The sequence below is a fragment of the Triplophysa dalaica genome, chromosome 1 (genome assembly GCF_015846415.1).
Source record: "Triplophysa dalaica isolate WHDGS20190420 chromosome 1, ASM1584641v1, whole genome shotgun sequence".
NCBI classification, from domain to species: Eukaryota; Metazoa; Chordata; class Actinopteri; order Cypriniformes; family Nemacheilidae; genus Triplophysa; species Triplophysa dalaica.
In genome coordinates, this window is record NC_079542.1 from 31889895 (window position 1) to 31906635 (window position 16741).

A 16741-nucleotide genomic window follows, 5' to 3' on the forward strand; every position below is an offset into this window, starting at 1 on the left:
AAATCATTGCAAAATGACAAAAGGCTGTTTTGACATATGTCCAATTGAAGTCACAAGGCAGTTGCATAACCTTGTAATGAAGACAACATGAAAAGGTAGGTACAATAAGCAATACATGAAGTGAACCAAAATAAGACCAATACACATGTAATTGATGGTATTCAATACGTTCAGAGATATACAGGTAAGAAAGACTGTCAAATGAGGAACGGACATTATAACTGATAGTTTTGACTAAACATTAAGGTTTGAGCTTTTGTTTAAATTCACTTAGTTGTATTCAAAAAGATTAAGTGCCGTGACCAAAAAAGACCTGCTGGCCATTGGAGATAAAATTAACCTAGGCACGCACCGAAGTTCAGAACTGGAACACTGGAGCAAATGTGAGTGATTACGAAGAGTAGATCGGAAAGATAGGAAGGTGCAAAGCCATTGAGTGCCCTGAAAGTGAGCGGAAGTGTTAACTGAATAACATGTGAAAACTGCAACCCGTTGAGATTAAATAAACTGATAATCTATTTATTTTATATAGCGCCTTTAAAAGACTTCATAGCGTTTCACAAAGACATCATGTCCGGTAAAACACAATGACAACACTTTGTTAAACAACATAATTTTAACAAATTCCATGAAGTAAAAGCAATCCTAAAATAAAATGTTTAGAGATCTAAAAGTCGTTAGTGAATTTGCCTCCGTGATGTCCGAGTTCCAGGCCTTTGGAGCGTATGAGAATTCCCTATCACAAACGGAGTGAAGCCATGTCTTGGGAACAACTAAAAGATCACACTAAGAATGCAGATTTCGACATGGTGTGTAAGGCAATAACAGATCAGACAGGTACTGAAGGAGCTAGGTCATGAAAAGCCTTAAATGTTAACATGGGGATTTTAAAATCAATACAATACCTGACAGGGAGCCAGTGTAATGACTCCAAAACAGGAGAAATATGATCACCAGACCTGGTCCTAGACAGAATTCTAGCAGCGGACTTTTGCACATATTGTGTCTGGGTCTGTCCCATGAATAATATAACTAAATAATTTAAGTAAAATTCTGAGAAAAAACCTTATCGTGATTAAAACTAAATAAAATATATATCTAATGAGCAAAATCAACGCCTAAAGTTCGGGATACTTAATATTAGATCACTAAATCCAAAGGCAGTTATTGTAAATTAAATGATCACAGACATCAGTTTTGATATACTATTCCTTACTGAAACTTGGCTTAAACCAAATGATTATTTCAGTCTAAATGAGTCTACTCCACCAAACTACGGTTATTATATCAATTATATTATATATAAGGTTATAATCAATATCGATATTATACCTCAAAGCGACGATGTCATCTATCATCATCTTATAAACATGTACCCTGCACACTGCAGAAATCCGTCGTATAGCTCGCTATCAACAGGGTAGAACAATCACCTCAACTACTAAAGATAGTTTCGTAAAGAACATGCCAGATATGACTCCTTTAATAACCTTGCCAACAAATATAGAAAGGCTCGATGACATGACCAGCAACATGGGCACTAATTTCTCTAATACATTTGAAGCGGCTTTGCCGTGCTGGGTGTGCTCACTCCACCATTGAAGAGAAAGTGTTTGGGCCGACTCTCTCCTCCCAGGCCGAAGGGGGAGCAGTCTGTTTCCGGTCCATCTGGTGGCAGCTGATTGGCGGCACTGTTTAAAAACCTCTCCTGCCAGTTGCTCTGGGCTCCGGTTGCTCTGGCTGCGCTTCTTTTGTTTTGCTCTGGCCGTCAGGCTGGCGGTATCACCATCCTATTCTTTTGTGTTGTTTGTGCATTACACATAGTCTATACATTTTACTGATCTGCACTACACTTTTGATTTGTTTTCTTGTGCTTCTCATTTACTGACTTTTATACATGTGATGATTTAAATTATAATTACATCGTATAATTTAATGTTTAATAAATTACTTTTGGTTTAACTGTACAAATGGTGTGGTCTCCCTTATGTCATTGCTACTGTGAGCCAGGTAGTCGTGACACTATGAAGTCAAAAAATGTTTATCAAAAGATCATAGCACCATGGTACAATAGCACCACTTGCTCCCTAAAAATAGAAATGCGCAAACTGGAGCGCAAATGGAAACAAACCCGATTAGAGGTGTTTAAAATCGCATGGAAAGAGGGTGAAAACTGTTGTAAAAAGGCACTAAAAGCAGCAAAAGCTGAGCACCTCCTTTACCTCATAGAAACTAACAAAAACAATCCAAGGTTTTTATTTAGTACAATTGCTAAACTAACAAACAAACAGACTTCACCTGACCTGGCTGTTCCACCGCACCTTGGTAGCAATGAATTCATGATTTTTTTTTACAGAAAAAATGCGAGACAATATAGTTAAAATTCAACCTCCAAGTGGGTCTGATGAATAAGTATCATCCATCGCCCCAAAAGAAAAGCTACAGTGTTTTTCACCTATAAAACAGGAAGATTTAATTAAACTTATTGCAACTTCCAAACCGACAACATGCTTATTAGACCCCATTCCAACTAAATTATTAAAGGAGTTACTACCTGTTGAAATTAAGCCCATTTATAACATTATCAACTCGTCAATTAATCTAGGCCATGTCCCAGGACCTTTTGAGCTGGCTGTAATTAAGCCTCTTATCAAAAACCAAACTTAGACCCCAATGAACTTGGAAGCTATAGACCGATTTCAAATCTCCTGACTTGTCTAAAATACTAGAATAAGTAGTGTCCACTCAGTTGTCCTCTTTCCTACAAAATAATGACATACACAAAAAGTTTCAGTCTGGCTTTAGACCGCATCATATCACTGAATCTGCGCTCGTTAAAATTACAAATGACCTTCTTATTGCATCAGATAAAAGTAACATCTCACTCTTTGTCCTGCTTGACGTTAGTGCTGCTTTCGATATTGTAGACCATAAAATACTATAGATTGTTTACACAATTATACCGGTATTCAGGGACAGGCACTAGAATGGTTCAGATCCTATTTAACAGACAGATATCAATATGTCCATTTAAATGGGAAATCGTCAAATCTAACGCAAGAAAATTATGGATTACCTCAGGGATCGGTTTTAGGACCCTTGCTTTTCTCCATATACATGCTGCCCCTTGGCAATATTATTTGAAAACATGGAATTAGCTTCCACTGTTATGCAGACAATAGTCAGCTACATATCTCATCAAGACCATATGCCTCCTTCAAGCTATCCAAACTGGCAAAGTGCATCGAAGATATAAAACATTGGGTGACTAGGAATTTTCTTCTTTTAAACTCTACCAAAACAGAAATATTACTTATAGCACAAAAAACACGTAAACAGAGTATCTCAGATTATAACCTGCAAATTGAAGGCTGCACTGTTACTCCAACAAATACAGTTAAAGAGCTAGGCGTTGTATTAGACGGCAACCTGTCATTTAAAAATCACAACTCAAATATCACAAAAACAGCCTTCTTCCACCTTAGAAATGTTGCCAAATTAAAAAATATTTTATGTCTTGCTGACGCAGAAAAGCTTATTCATGCATTCGTGACCTCAAGACTAGACTATTGTAATGCTCTACTTAGTGGTTGTCCTGTATCACCAATAAACAAACAACGGTTAGTTCAGAATGCAGCTGCCAGAGTTCTTACAAGGTCAAGAAAATATGATCACATAACCCCAGTTTTATCATCGCTTCACTGGCTATCCATTAAGTATCGTATTGATTTTAAAATTATTTTAATTACTTACAAAGCCTTAAATGGTTTAGCCCCTACCTACATAAAAGAGCTTCTATCACCTTACAACCCATCAAACTCTCTAAGATCTCAAAACTCAGGACTTTTGATAACACCTAGAATAACTAAATTCACCAAAGGGGGTCAAGCTTTCTCATACGTAGCACCCAAACTCTGGAATAGCCTTCCCGCTACTATTCGAAGGTCAGACACACTCTCCCAAATTAAATCTAGATTAAAGACACATCTTTTTAGCCAAGCTTTCACTTACTGCATAGTTCATGAACACCAGCTACGTTAATTACTCTCTTTCTGCCTCCGCCTTGGGATGCCCATCCCGAGTTAGGGAGAAATTCCGCCAGGTCCAGATGATCGACATATGCCCATCCCCAACTAGAGATTTCGCCAGCTACAGCTGCAGACTGACTGACCCTCCCAGCTCCATCTAAGGCAATTCCAACACCACCTAAGAGAAATACGACCATCTGACCATCCCAGCTCAGACCATTCCATCCCCAACCAAGAGTGAAAGGCGGACGACTTGTCACATTAGTGCTGAAGTTACAATACTTGGTAATAATTGCTAACCCTACATCACATGTCAGCAGTTTGAAGTTATAGCTGCATTCAGTGGCCCTGATTGGAGGTTGCTGTGTGGGTGTTTGTGGGGAACGGGGTGGGGCTCGTTGGATGTGGTTGTGGCAGATATTGTTTGTTGGGGCTGTGTGGGTCTGGTTTGGTCTTCTTCTGTGGTCGATGTCGGACAACAGAGGAATAAAGTTACAATATGCCATTACAATTTTTCCTGGTTGTTCCTCTGTTTTCTGGTGTCGATCATGGAGTGGGACAGGGTTGGACCTGCATGGTTTTCAGCGAGAGGGACTTTCTGGGTCGCGGATGGTGGGATCTCCCTCTTCCTCGTGGATATTTGCTCTGGGCTTTTGGTCGGGGTCACTGAGTGCAGCTATGAGAGGGGAACTGGCTTTCCCGGCTGAGCCTGGTTTCTCCCAAGGTTTTTTTTTCTCCATTAATCAATCATTGGAGTTTGGGTTCCTTTTCTCCATTGATCAATCATTGTAGTTTGGGTTCCTCGCCACAGCAGGGAAGTGTTGGCTTGCTCACAGGGAGACTGCATTTATTTATTTAATTATTAATTAGATATTATTTATTATTTATTAGAATGATCTTGCTTGTTCTATAATCACCATGCACTGTGATGTGTTCTACCTGTTTGTTTTTTTGTTTTTCCTGTTTGCTCCTGTAAAGCTGCTTGGGAGCAATGTACATTGTGAAAAGCACTATCTAAATAAACTTGAATTGAATTGAATTTAACATATTGTTTGTTAATGGAGGTTTTAGAAAATCCAACAAGAAGACCATTACAATAGTCAACAAGTAAAAAACAGAAACAGACAGAAAATGATCAGGCTATAAATTAGGAGTTATATGAGCAGATATTTTTTAAAAGTTTGCATCCTGCCAGCAGAATTTTGAATGTATTGCAAATAGGAGAGGGAGTGAGCTGGTAAACCAGAAAAAGTGAGTTACAAAAGTCAAGGTGAGATGTAATAAATGCATGAACTAATGATTCTGCATCTTTTCTACTGATAAAAGGGTGAAGTTGCACATTTCGACGTGTTTGGGAAAAAGTAGCTTTGGAGAGGTTGTGGATGTAGGCATCCAAGGTCAGTGAAGGGTCTAGAGTGAAACCTAAGTTTCTAACAGTGGCCGATGAAACAATAGAAGTAGAGTCAATATCAAAGCAAAAACCTTTTTATTATAAATGAAGGACCAGATTTAAAAAAAATGTATGGTATAACCTCAATTTGCATGTGTCTTGTCACGCTGTCAGTCTTTCACATTGCTGTTGGATGACTTATGTCACTCCTGAGGTTTCATTTTAATGAAATCCAATAGACACTGGACTGAAATGACTACAATACATCTAGAAATAGTGATTAAAAGAACATCTGAAATGGTCTGTTAATTTTTCCAAGGCTGTATATAGGTAACTTAAAAACTGAACATGTTAACCATCATGCATGTTTTACATTCTTTCTGGTTGCACTCATCTTCCACAAATCATGCACACGCAGGATAACATTCACATTTAAAGGAGGGATAAATTCAAATCACATTTTTAACCCAAGATTTTGTTATAAAACAAACATGCCGTTAAAGATAGCTAAATATTGTGCCACCCCTGGTTGTGGAAGAATACAGTCGCAGCATAACCTTCTTTCGGATTCCGACATTCGTAATGTTGGGTTAAAGTTAAATTTTAAAGATGTTCCAGCTCATGTGGGAAAAACATGAAGCGTGTTTTTGTTTAATTTCTCTGAGGGTTCCTTGGTGAACAAGGCAGAGATCGACACTGAATTTGCACTATCGCACAAGATTAGTATTACCTGGGAACGTCATTTGTAATACTTGCAGAGGTTGTCTGTGATCTAAAGCCCGTGCGAATCGTCATCTCTGTGATTTGGTGGGCTCATATATCATTTTTCAAAGTTTTATCCACCTTTTGCGAATAATGGAGGCTGTTTTGAAGTGTTTTGGTATTATTTCGATCGCAGTTAACTTTTTTCCAGTTCGCGATCACGGGTCTCAAATGCAGACAGGTACCATCGAAAACTGTGAATGGTGCTAATGTGTTACCTAACGTTACATCTCTAACCATATTCACAGAAGGCTCCAACTACGCAAACTGCTGTCCAATCGAAGCAGTGGACGTTTACCCTTGTTTACGCCCATTAAAACCAAGCGTTTGTAGAGCTGGCCTCAAAACCTGTGTAGAAAATAGCCTACTACTTATTGATTCTGATGTTTATGAATGTAAAAACCATGCAAATGTCATAAGTAGACCTCAAATATATTATATATAAGGTTATAATCAATATCGATATTATACCTCAAAGCGACGATGTCATCTATCATCATCTTATAAACATGTACCCTGCACACTGCAGAAATCCGTCGTATAGCTCGCTATCAACAGGGTAGAACAATCACCTCAACTACTAAAGATAGTTTCGTAAAGAACATGCCAGATATGACTCCTTTAATAACCTTGCCAACAAATATAGAAAGGCTCGATGACATGACCAGCAACATGGGCACTAATTTTTCTAATACATTTGAAGCGGCTTTGCCGTGCTGGGTGTGCTCACTCCACCATTGAAGAGAAAGTGTTTGGGCCGACTCTCTCCTCCCAGGCCGAAGCGGGAGCAGTCTGTTTCCGGTCCATCTGGTGGCAGCTGATTGGCGGCACTGTTTAAAAACCTCTCCTGCCAGTTGCTCTGGGCTCCGGTTGCTCTGGCTGCGCTTCTTTTGTTTTGCTCTGGCCGTCAGGCTGGCGGTATCACCATCCTATTCTTTTGTGTTGTTTGTGCATTACACATAGTCTATACATTTTACTGATCTGCACTACACTTTTGATTTGTTTTCTTGTGCTTCTCATTTACTGACTTTTATACATGTGATGATTTAAATTATAATTACATCGTATAATTTAATGTTTAATAAATTACTTTTGGTTTAACTGTACAAATGGTGTGGTCTCCCTTATGTCATTGCTACTGTGAGCCAGGTAGTCGTGACACTATGAAGTCAAAAAATGTTTATCAAAAGATCATAGCACCATGGTACAATAGCACCACTTGCTCCCTAAAAATAGAAATGCGCAAACTGGAGCACAAATGGAAACAAACCCGATTAGAGGTGTTTAAAATCGCATGGAAAGAGGGTGAAAACTGTTGTAAAAAGGCACTAAAAGCAGCAAAAGCTGAGCACCTCCGTTACCTCATAGAAACTAACAAAAACAATCCAAGGTTTTTATTTAGTACAATTGCTAAACTAACAAACAAACAGACTTCACCTGACCTGGCTGTTCCACCGCACCTTGGTAGCAATGAATTCATGATTTTTTTTTACAGAAAAAATGCGAGACAATATAGTTAAAATTCAACCTCCAAGTGGGTCTGATGAATAAGTATCATCCATCGCCCCAAAAGAAAAGCTACAGTGTTTTTCACCTATAAAACAGGAAGATTTAATTAAACTTATTGCAACTTCCAAACCGACAACATGCTTATTAGACCCCATTCCAACTAAATTATTAAAGGAGTTACTACCTGTTGAAATTAAGCCCATTTATAACATTATCAACTCGTCAATTAATCTAGGCCATGTCCCAGGACCTTTTGAGCTGGCTGTAATTAAGCCTCTTATCAAAAACCAAACTTAGACCCCAATGAACTTGGAAGCTATAGACCGATTTCAAATCTCCTGACTTGTCTAAAATACTAGAATAAGTAGTGTCCACTCAGTTGTCCTCTTTCCTACAAAATAATGACATACACAAAAAGTTTCAGTCTGGCTTTAGACCGCATCATATCACTGAATCTGCGCTCGTTAAAATTACAAATGACCTTCTTATTGCATCAGATAAAAGTAACATCTCACTCTTTGTCCTGCTTGACGTTAGTGCTGCTTTCGATATTGTAGACCATAAAATACTATAGATTGTTTACACAATTATACCGGTATTCAGGGACAGGCACTAGAATGGTTCAGATCCTATTTAACAGACAGATATCAATATGTCCATTTAAATGGGAAATCGTCAAATCTAACGCAAGAAAATTATGGATTACCTCAGGGATCGGTTTTAGGACCCTTGCTTTTCTCCATATACATGCTGCCCCTTGGCAATATTATTTGAAAACATGGAATTAGCTTCCACTGTTATGCAGACAATAGTCAGCTACATATCTCATCAAGACCATATGCCTCCTTCAAGCTATCCAAACTGGCAAAGTGCATCGAAGATATAAAACATTGGGTGACTAGGAATTTTCTTCTTTTAAACTCTACCAAAACAGAAATATTACTTATAGCACAAAAAACACGTAAACAGAGTATCTCAGATTATAACCTGCAAATTGAAGGCTGCACTGTTACTCCAACAAATACAGTTAAAGAGCTAGGCGTTGTATTAGACGGCAACCTGTCATTTAAAAATCACAACTCAAATATCACAAAAACAGCCTTCTTCCACCTTAGAAATGTTGCCAAATTAAAAAATATTTTATGTCTTGCTGACGCAGAAAAGCTTATTCATGCATTCGTGACCTCAAGACTAGACTATTGTAATGCTCTACTTAGTGGTTGTCCTGTATCACCAATAAACAAACAACGGTTAGTTCAGAATGCAGCTGCCAGAGTTCTTACAAGGTCAAGAAAATATGATCACATAACCCCAGTTTTATCATCGCTTCACTGGCTATCTATTAAGTATCGTATTGATTTTAAAATTATTTTAATTACTTACAAAGCCTTAAATGGTTTAGCCCCTACCTACATAAAAGAGCTTCTATCACCTTACAACCCATCAAACTCTCTAAGATCTCAAAACTCAGGACTTTTGATAACACCTAGAATAACTAAATCCACCAAAGGGGGTCAAGCTTTCTCATACGTAGCACCCAAACTCTGGAATAGCCTTCCCGCTACTATTCGAAGGTCAGACACACTCTCCCAAATTAAATCTAGATTAAAGACACATCTTTTTAGCCAAGCTTTCACTTACTGCATAGTTCATGAACACCAGCTACGTTAATTACTCTCTTTCTGCCTCCGCCGTGGGATGCCCATCCCGAGTTAGGGAGAAATTCCGCCAGGTCCAGATGATCGACATATGCCCATCCCCAACTAGAGATTTCGCCAGCTACAGCTGCAGACTGACTGACCCTCCCAGCTCCATCTAAGGCAATTCCAACACCACCTAAGAGAAATACGACCATCTGACCATCCCAGCTCAGACCATTCCATCCCCAACCAAGAGTGAAAGGCGGACGACTTGTCACATTAGTGCTGAAGTTACAATACTTGGTAATAATTGCTAACCCTACATCACATGTCAGCAGTTTGAAGTTATAGCTGCATTCAGTGGCCCTGATTGGAGGTTGCTGTGTGGGTGTTTGTGGGGAACGGGGTGGGGCTCGTTGGATGTGGTTGTGGCAGATATTGTTTGTTGGGGCTGTGTGGGTCTGGTTTGGTCTTCTTCTGTGGTCGATGTCGGACAACAGAGGAATAAACTTACAATATGCCATTACAATTTTTCCTGGTTGTTCCTCTGTTTTCTGGTGTCGATCATGGAGTGGGACAGGGTTGGACCTGCATGGTTTTCAGCGAGAGGGACTTTCTGGGTCGCGGATGGTGGGATCTCCCTCTTCCTCGTGGATATTTGCTCTGGGCTTTTGGTCGGGGTCACTGAGTGCAGCTATGAGAGGGGAACTGGCTTTCCCGGCTGAGCCTGGTTTCTCCCAAGGTTTTTTTTTCTCCATTAATCAATCATTGGAGTTTGGGTTCCTTTTCTCCATTGATCAATCATTGTAGTTTGGGTTCCTCGCCACAGCAGGGAAGTGTTGGCTTGCTCACAGGGAGACTGCATTTATTTATTTAATTATTAATTAGATATTATTTATTATTTATTAGAATGATCTTGCTTGTTCTATAATCACCATGCACTGTGATGTGTTCTACCTGTTTGTTTTTTTGTTTTTCCTGTTTGCTCCTGTAAAGCTGCTTGGGAGCAATGTACATTGTGAAAAGCACTATCTAAATAAACTTGAATTGAATTGAATTTAACATATTGTTTGTTAATGGAGGTTTTAGAAAATCCAACAAGAAGACCATTACAATAGTCAACAAGTAAAAAACAGAAACAGACAGAAAATGATCAGGCTATAAATTAGGAGTTATATGAGCAGATATTGTTTAAAAGTTTGCATCCTGCCAGCAGAATTTTGAATGTATTGCAAATAGGAGAGGGAGTGAGCTGGTAAACCAGAAAAAGTGAGTTACAAAAGTCAAGGTGAGATGTAATAAATGCATGAACTAATGATTCTGCATCTTTTCTACTGATAAAAGGGTGAAGTTGCACATTTCGACGTGTTTGGGAAAAAGTAGCTTTGGAGAGGTTGTGGATGTAGGCATCCAAGGTCAGTGAAGGGTCTAGAGTGAAACCTAAGTTTCTAACAGTGGCCGATGAAACAATAGAAGTAGAGTCAATATCAAAGCAAAAACCTTTTTATTATAAATGAAGGACCAGATTTAAAAAAAATGTATGGTATAACCTCAATTTGCATGTGTCTTGTCACGCTGTCAGTCTTTCACATTGCTGTTGGATGACTTATGTCACTCCTGAGGTTTCATTTTAATGAAATCCAATAGACACTGGACTGAAATAACCACAATACATCTAGAAATAGTGATTAAAAGAACATCTGAAATGGTCTGTTAATTTTTCCAAGGCTGTATATAGGTAACTTAAAAACTGAACATGTTAACCATCATGCATGTTTTACATTCTTTCTGGTTGCACTCATCTTCCACAAATCATGCACACGCAGGATAACATTCACATTTAAAGGAGGGATAAATTCGAATCACATTTTTAACCCAAGATTTTGTTATAAAACAAACATGCCGTTAAAGATAGCTAAATATTGTGCCACCCCTGGTTGTGGAAGAATACAGTCGCAGCATAACCTTCTTTCGGATTCCGACATTCGTAATGTTGGGTTAAAGTTAAATTTTAAAGATGTTCCAGCTCATGTGGGAAAAACATGAAGCGTGTTTTTGTTTGATTTCTCTGAGGGTTCCTTGGTGAACAAGGCAGAGATCGACACTGAATTTGCACTATCGCACAAGATTAGTATTACCTGGGAACGTCATTTGTAATACTTGCAGAGGTTGTCTGTGATCTAAAGCCCGTGCGAATCGTCATCTCTGTGATTTGGTGGGCTCATATATCATTTTTCAAAGTTTTATCCACCTTTTGCGAATAATGGAGGCTGTTTTGAAGTGTTTTGGTATTATTTCGATCGCAGTTAACTTTTTTCCAGTTCGCGATCACGGGTCTCAAATGCAGACAGGTACCATCGAAAACTGTGAATGGTGCTAATGTGTTACCTAACGTTACATCTCTAACCATATTCACAGAAGGCTCCAACTACGCAAACTGCTGTCCAATCGAAGCAGTGGACGTTTACCCTTGTTTACGCCCATTAAAACCAAGCGTTTGTAGAGCTGGCCTCAAAACCTGTGTAGAAAATAGCCTACTACTTATTGATTCTGATGTTTATGAATGTAAAAACCATGCAAATGTCATAAGTAGACCTCAAATAATAGTATGAAACAATAAACAAGCACAGTTCATGAGACTTTTAAGTGTGTCTGCTTTCTAAATAACCTACTTTTATACAACCTTTTGAAGTATGCTTGTTTAACAATGGTTAAGTAAATCACATTTATGGCTTTTAATACATCACAGATCAAATAGAATTCAGGTCACATGACAATGAAAACATGGCAAATGTTGTATATGTTCAAACCGCACCCACACATACTACATCGAACATATTAGTTGATACGTGTACTTCATCTTATTCAGTTTGTACTATCATAGTTTATATTTCAGACGCAGCCCTGCATTTCGATTTTATGTGCAGGAAATAGTCTGTGGAGAAGCCCCAGTGTTGGACAAGATTTACACATGTTCACTACATTCATCATATGCTCTATCGGACTGTTTACACACACATAGCATCATTTGCACTCTATACTGCTCACTTGCACACCAGGAATATTACACTGAATGCTCATTTGCACTAATGGACTACTCTCATAACTGCATTACCTCATCTACTGCACTGTAACTTTCATAACTGCATTACCTCATCTACTGCACTGTAACTTCAATAACTGCACCAACTTCTCTACTGCACTGTAACTCATCTATTGCATTACTGCATCTATTGCAAAACTAACTGCATCTACTCATCTATTGCACTATAACTTCAATAACTGCATTAACTCATCTACTGCACTGTAACCTTATTAACCGCATTAACGCATCTACTGCACTGTAACCTTAATAACCGCACTAAAGCATCAACTGCACTGTAACTTCAATAACTGCACTAACTCATCTACTGCACTGTAAATGTATAATTGCATCTACTCATGTATTGCACTATAACTTCAATACCGTACCTTTAATAACCGCATCAACTCATCTACTGCACTGTAACTTTAATAGCTGATGTCTGTAACTAATGCACACTCAAGTCACTTGCACTATTGTATAGTCTATCTGTTCATAACCACCTGTACCTTAATGTTCACAGTATATAGCCTTCTGTTTATATTGTTCATAGTACATACCCATTGTATAGTATTTTCCTAATATTGTATTCTGTATTTATTCACACTGTATATCCTGCACTTGCTAATTGCACTTCTGGTTAGACCTAAACTACATTTCGTTACACTGTACTTGTATATGTGTAATGACAATAAAGTTGAATCTAATCTAATCTAATCTAATATTTATTTGGAAAGAGCCAATCCCCAAAAATCTATTGTTTAATTTATTGATTGTGCAGAGCTGGACTGTGATGGATGCTAATTACATAGGATTGATTCTCGTTATCGTAAATTAATCTACAGAGTACAAAAAAAAGAAACACCGTCTCAGACTAACAGTGAGTGAATTCTTTCTTTGTAGACAATGGCTGGACACAGAAATTTACTGATTCAAGTACTTTTTCTTCTACTGAGCTCTGTTTGCAGAGCTGTTCCACAGAGAGGGATACCAGCTCAAAGTCCACAAGCTCTTGGGTTCCAGCAAACTGAACAGAGATTTTTACCCCAACACCAAACTGATCAACAGTTTCAGAAGCCAGTTGTAGAGTCAGAACCTCTTGACAAGTGCACTGTAGCTGATTATGAGCAGATCCAGTGTGGACAACCTGGTATCAGCGGTGCAGAGTGTGAAGCTATAAACTGCTGCTTTAATGGACAGCAGTGTTATTATGGGATGTCAGGTGAGGATGTTTGACCAGTTAAGTGTTTCTTGCCAAGTGATAACTCTTATAACTTCCTCTGTTTCTCAAAACAGTGACTGTCCAGTGTATAAGAGATGGTCAGTTTGTGTTAGTGGTGGCAAGAGATGTCACTCTACCTCGTCTGAGTCTGGACACGGTCCGTCTGCTGGGTGGAAATGAAGCACCTTGTGGTCCTGTTGGTTTCACACCTTCCTTCGCCATATACCAGTTTCCAGTCACTGCTTGTGGCACCAGCATGATTGTGAGTTTTTGCTATTGGTGATTTGCCTGTCTAGAACAGACTTTGTCAAACGTGTTTCAACTTGCAGGAGGAAAATGGTTATGTGGTGTATGAGAACCGAATGACTTCATCCTATGAAGTGGGGATTGGACCTCTTGGCTCCATCACAAGGGACAGTCATTTTGAGTAGGTCATCTGTGTTTTCTCATGACTGAGAATCTTGAACAAGATGTCAGAAGCTCACTGTTTGTTTGTGTAGACTTCTCTTCCAGTGTAGATATTCTGCCACTGCTGTGGAAGCTCTGGTTGTGGAGGTCAACACTGTTCCACCACCTCTACCTGTAGCTGCTCCTGGACCTCTCAGGGTGGAACTGAGACTGGGGAATGGCCAATGTGTCACTAAAGGCTGTGCAGAAGGTAGTGATGTGCTAGTTTTAAAAAACATGCCTCTCGAAAGGAGTCGCACTTGTAGCATTGGTCTAAAACTCTAGATTGAGACCGTAGTGCAAATGTTAATCCTCAGGAGATGAGGCCTATACGTCCTACTATGGTGAGGATGAGTATCCAGTCACTAAAGTCCTGCAAGAGCCCGTGTATATTGAGGTGCGTATCTTGGAGAGAACTGACCCCAATCTTGTCCTGCTGTTGGGGCGCTGTTGGGCGACATCAACCCCTAGTCCTCTCAGTCTTCCCCAGTGGGATCTTCTAGTTGATGGGTGAGTAAATCCCAAGCATTTGTCCAGGTAGTCAGGGCTCGTTCACATCGCACTGTCACTTCTGTTTTAGATGCCCTTATCAGGATGATCGTTACCTGACTGCACTGGTTCCTGTAGTTGGCTCGTCTGGTCTTCAGTTCCCAACCCACTACAATCGCTTTGTGGTGAAGATGTTCACGTTTGTGGATCCCGCGTCATTGGCCCCTCTGCAGGAGACCGTATGATTTCTTTGTAGGGTTGGGTGTCATCTATATTGCCTTTTCTGCTTGCTAAAGCTGATCTCTTTGTTTGTCAGATCTACATTCACTGTAGTACTGCGGTGTGCCACCCTGCTTCTAGATCCTGTGAACAGAGCTGTGCCAGGAAAAGTAGTATGTGTTTCACTTTGGTTTGATTTGCTGTTTTACAATTTTGTCATCCTGACACTTTCTTGTGTTCCAGGGAGAGCGGTTGCTGACAAGAGGCATGAAGAAACTGTGGTTTCCAGTGGAGAGATTTCCTTCACGATGTAAACTGAATTGCCCTTTTTAATAAAGTCATTAGCCTCTTAAGCATTTGTATAGTGGTGGGTTTGTTCTGGTACAACAACTTTAAAAGGGATGTAAGGTCAAAAAAACGAAAACTATCAAACTGATGGTTTTGAGAGTTCTACAGTAGTAGTTATAATAAATGTTAATTTATATAGCGCCTTTCCCAGGCTCAATAACGCTTTACAAGGGACACCAATTCAACAAATCCTTGCAAAATGACAAAAGGGTGTTTTAACATATGTCCAATTGAAGTCACAAGGCAGTTGCATAACCTTGTAATGAGGACAACATGAAAAGGTAGGTACAATAAGCAATACATGAAGTGAACCAAAATAAGACCAATACACATGTAATTGATGGTATTCAATACGTTCAGAGATATCCAGGTAAGACATTTCAAATTAGGAACGGACATTATAACTGATAGTTTTGACTAAACATTAAGGTTTGAGCTTTTGTTTAAATTCACTTAGTTGTAATTGTTCTGAGTGCTAAGGGGAGCGAGTTCAAAAGATTGAGTGCCGTGACCAAAAAAGACCTGCTGGCCATTGAAGATAAAATGAACCTAGGCACGCACCGAAGTTCAGAACTGGAACACTGGAGCAAATGTGAGTTATTACGGAGACTAGATCGGAAAGATAGCCATTGAGCGCCCTGAAAGTGAGTGGAAGTGTTAAGTGAATCACATGTGAAAACTGCAACACGTTGAGATTAAATAAACTGATAATCTATTTATTTTATATAGCGCCATTAAAAGCTTTCATAGCATTTCACAAAGACATCATGTCCGGTAAAACACAATGACAACACCTTTGTTAAACAACATAATTTTAACAAATTCAATCAAGTAAAAGCAATCCTAAAATAAAATGTTTAGAGATCTAAAAGTCGTGAATTTGCCTCCGTGATGTCCGAGTTCCAGGCCTTGGGAGCGTATGAGAATTCTCTATCACTAATGGAGTGAAGCCATGTCTTGGGAACAACTGAAAGATCACACTAAGAATGCAGATTTCGACATGGTGTGTAAGGCAATAACAGATCAGACAGGTACTGAGGAGCTAGGTCATGAAAAGCCTTAAATGTTAACATGGGGATTTTAAAATCAATACAATACCTGACAGGGAGCCAGTGTAATGACTCCAAAACAGGAGAAATATGATCACCAGACCTGGTCCTAGACAGAATTCTAGCAGCGGACTTTTGCACATATTGTGTCTGGGTCTGTCCCATGAATAATATAACTAAATAATTTAAGTAAAATTCGGAGAAAAAACCTTATCGTGATTAAAACTAAATAAAATATATATCTAATGAGCAAAATCAACGCCTAAAGTTCGGGATACTTAATATTAGATCACTAAATCCAAAGGCAGTTATTGTAAATTAAATGATCACAGACATCAGTTTTGATATACTATTCCTTACTGAAACTTGGCTTAAACCAAATGATTATTTCAGTCTAAATGAGTCTACTCCACCAAACTACGGTTATTATATCAATTATATTATATATACGGTTATAGTCAATATCGATATTATACCTCAAAGCGACGATGTCATCTATCATCATCTTATAAACATGTACCCTGCGCACTGCAGAAATCCATCGTATAGCTCGCTA

At 38.9% G+C, this 16741-nt stretch overlaps 1 protein-coding gene across 1 annotated transcript; it reads left to right on the plus strand.

The window, feature by feature from the left end:
• Positions 1–13317: 13317 nt before the first annotated feature.
• Positions 13318–15102, plus strand: LOC130417559 (zona pellucida sperm-binding protein 4-like). The gene is made up of 8 exons (XM_056743189.1): positions 13318–13633; positions 13708–13895; positions 13963–14060; positions 14134–14291; positions 14401–14590; positions 14661–14808; positions 14886–14961; positions 15032–15102. The coding sequence occupies exons 1-8, from the start codon at positions 13318–13320 to the stop codon at positions 15100–15102; spliced, it is 1245 nt and encodes a 414-aa protein (XP_056599167.1).
• The last annotated feature ends 1639 nt before the right edge of the window (positions 15103–16741 follow it).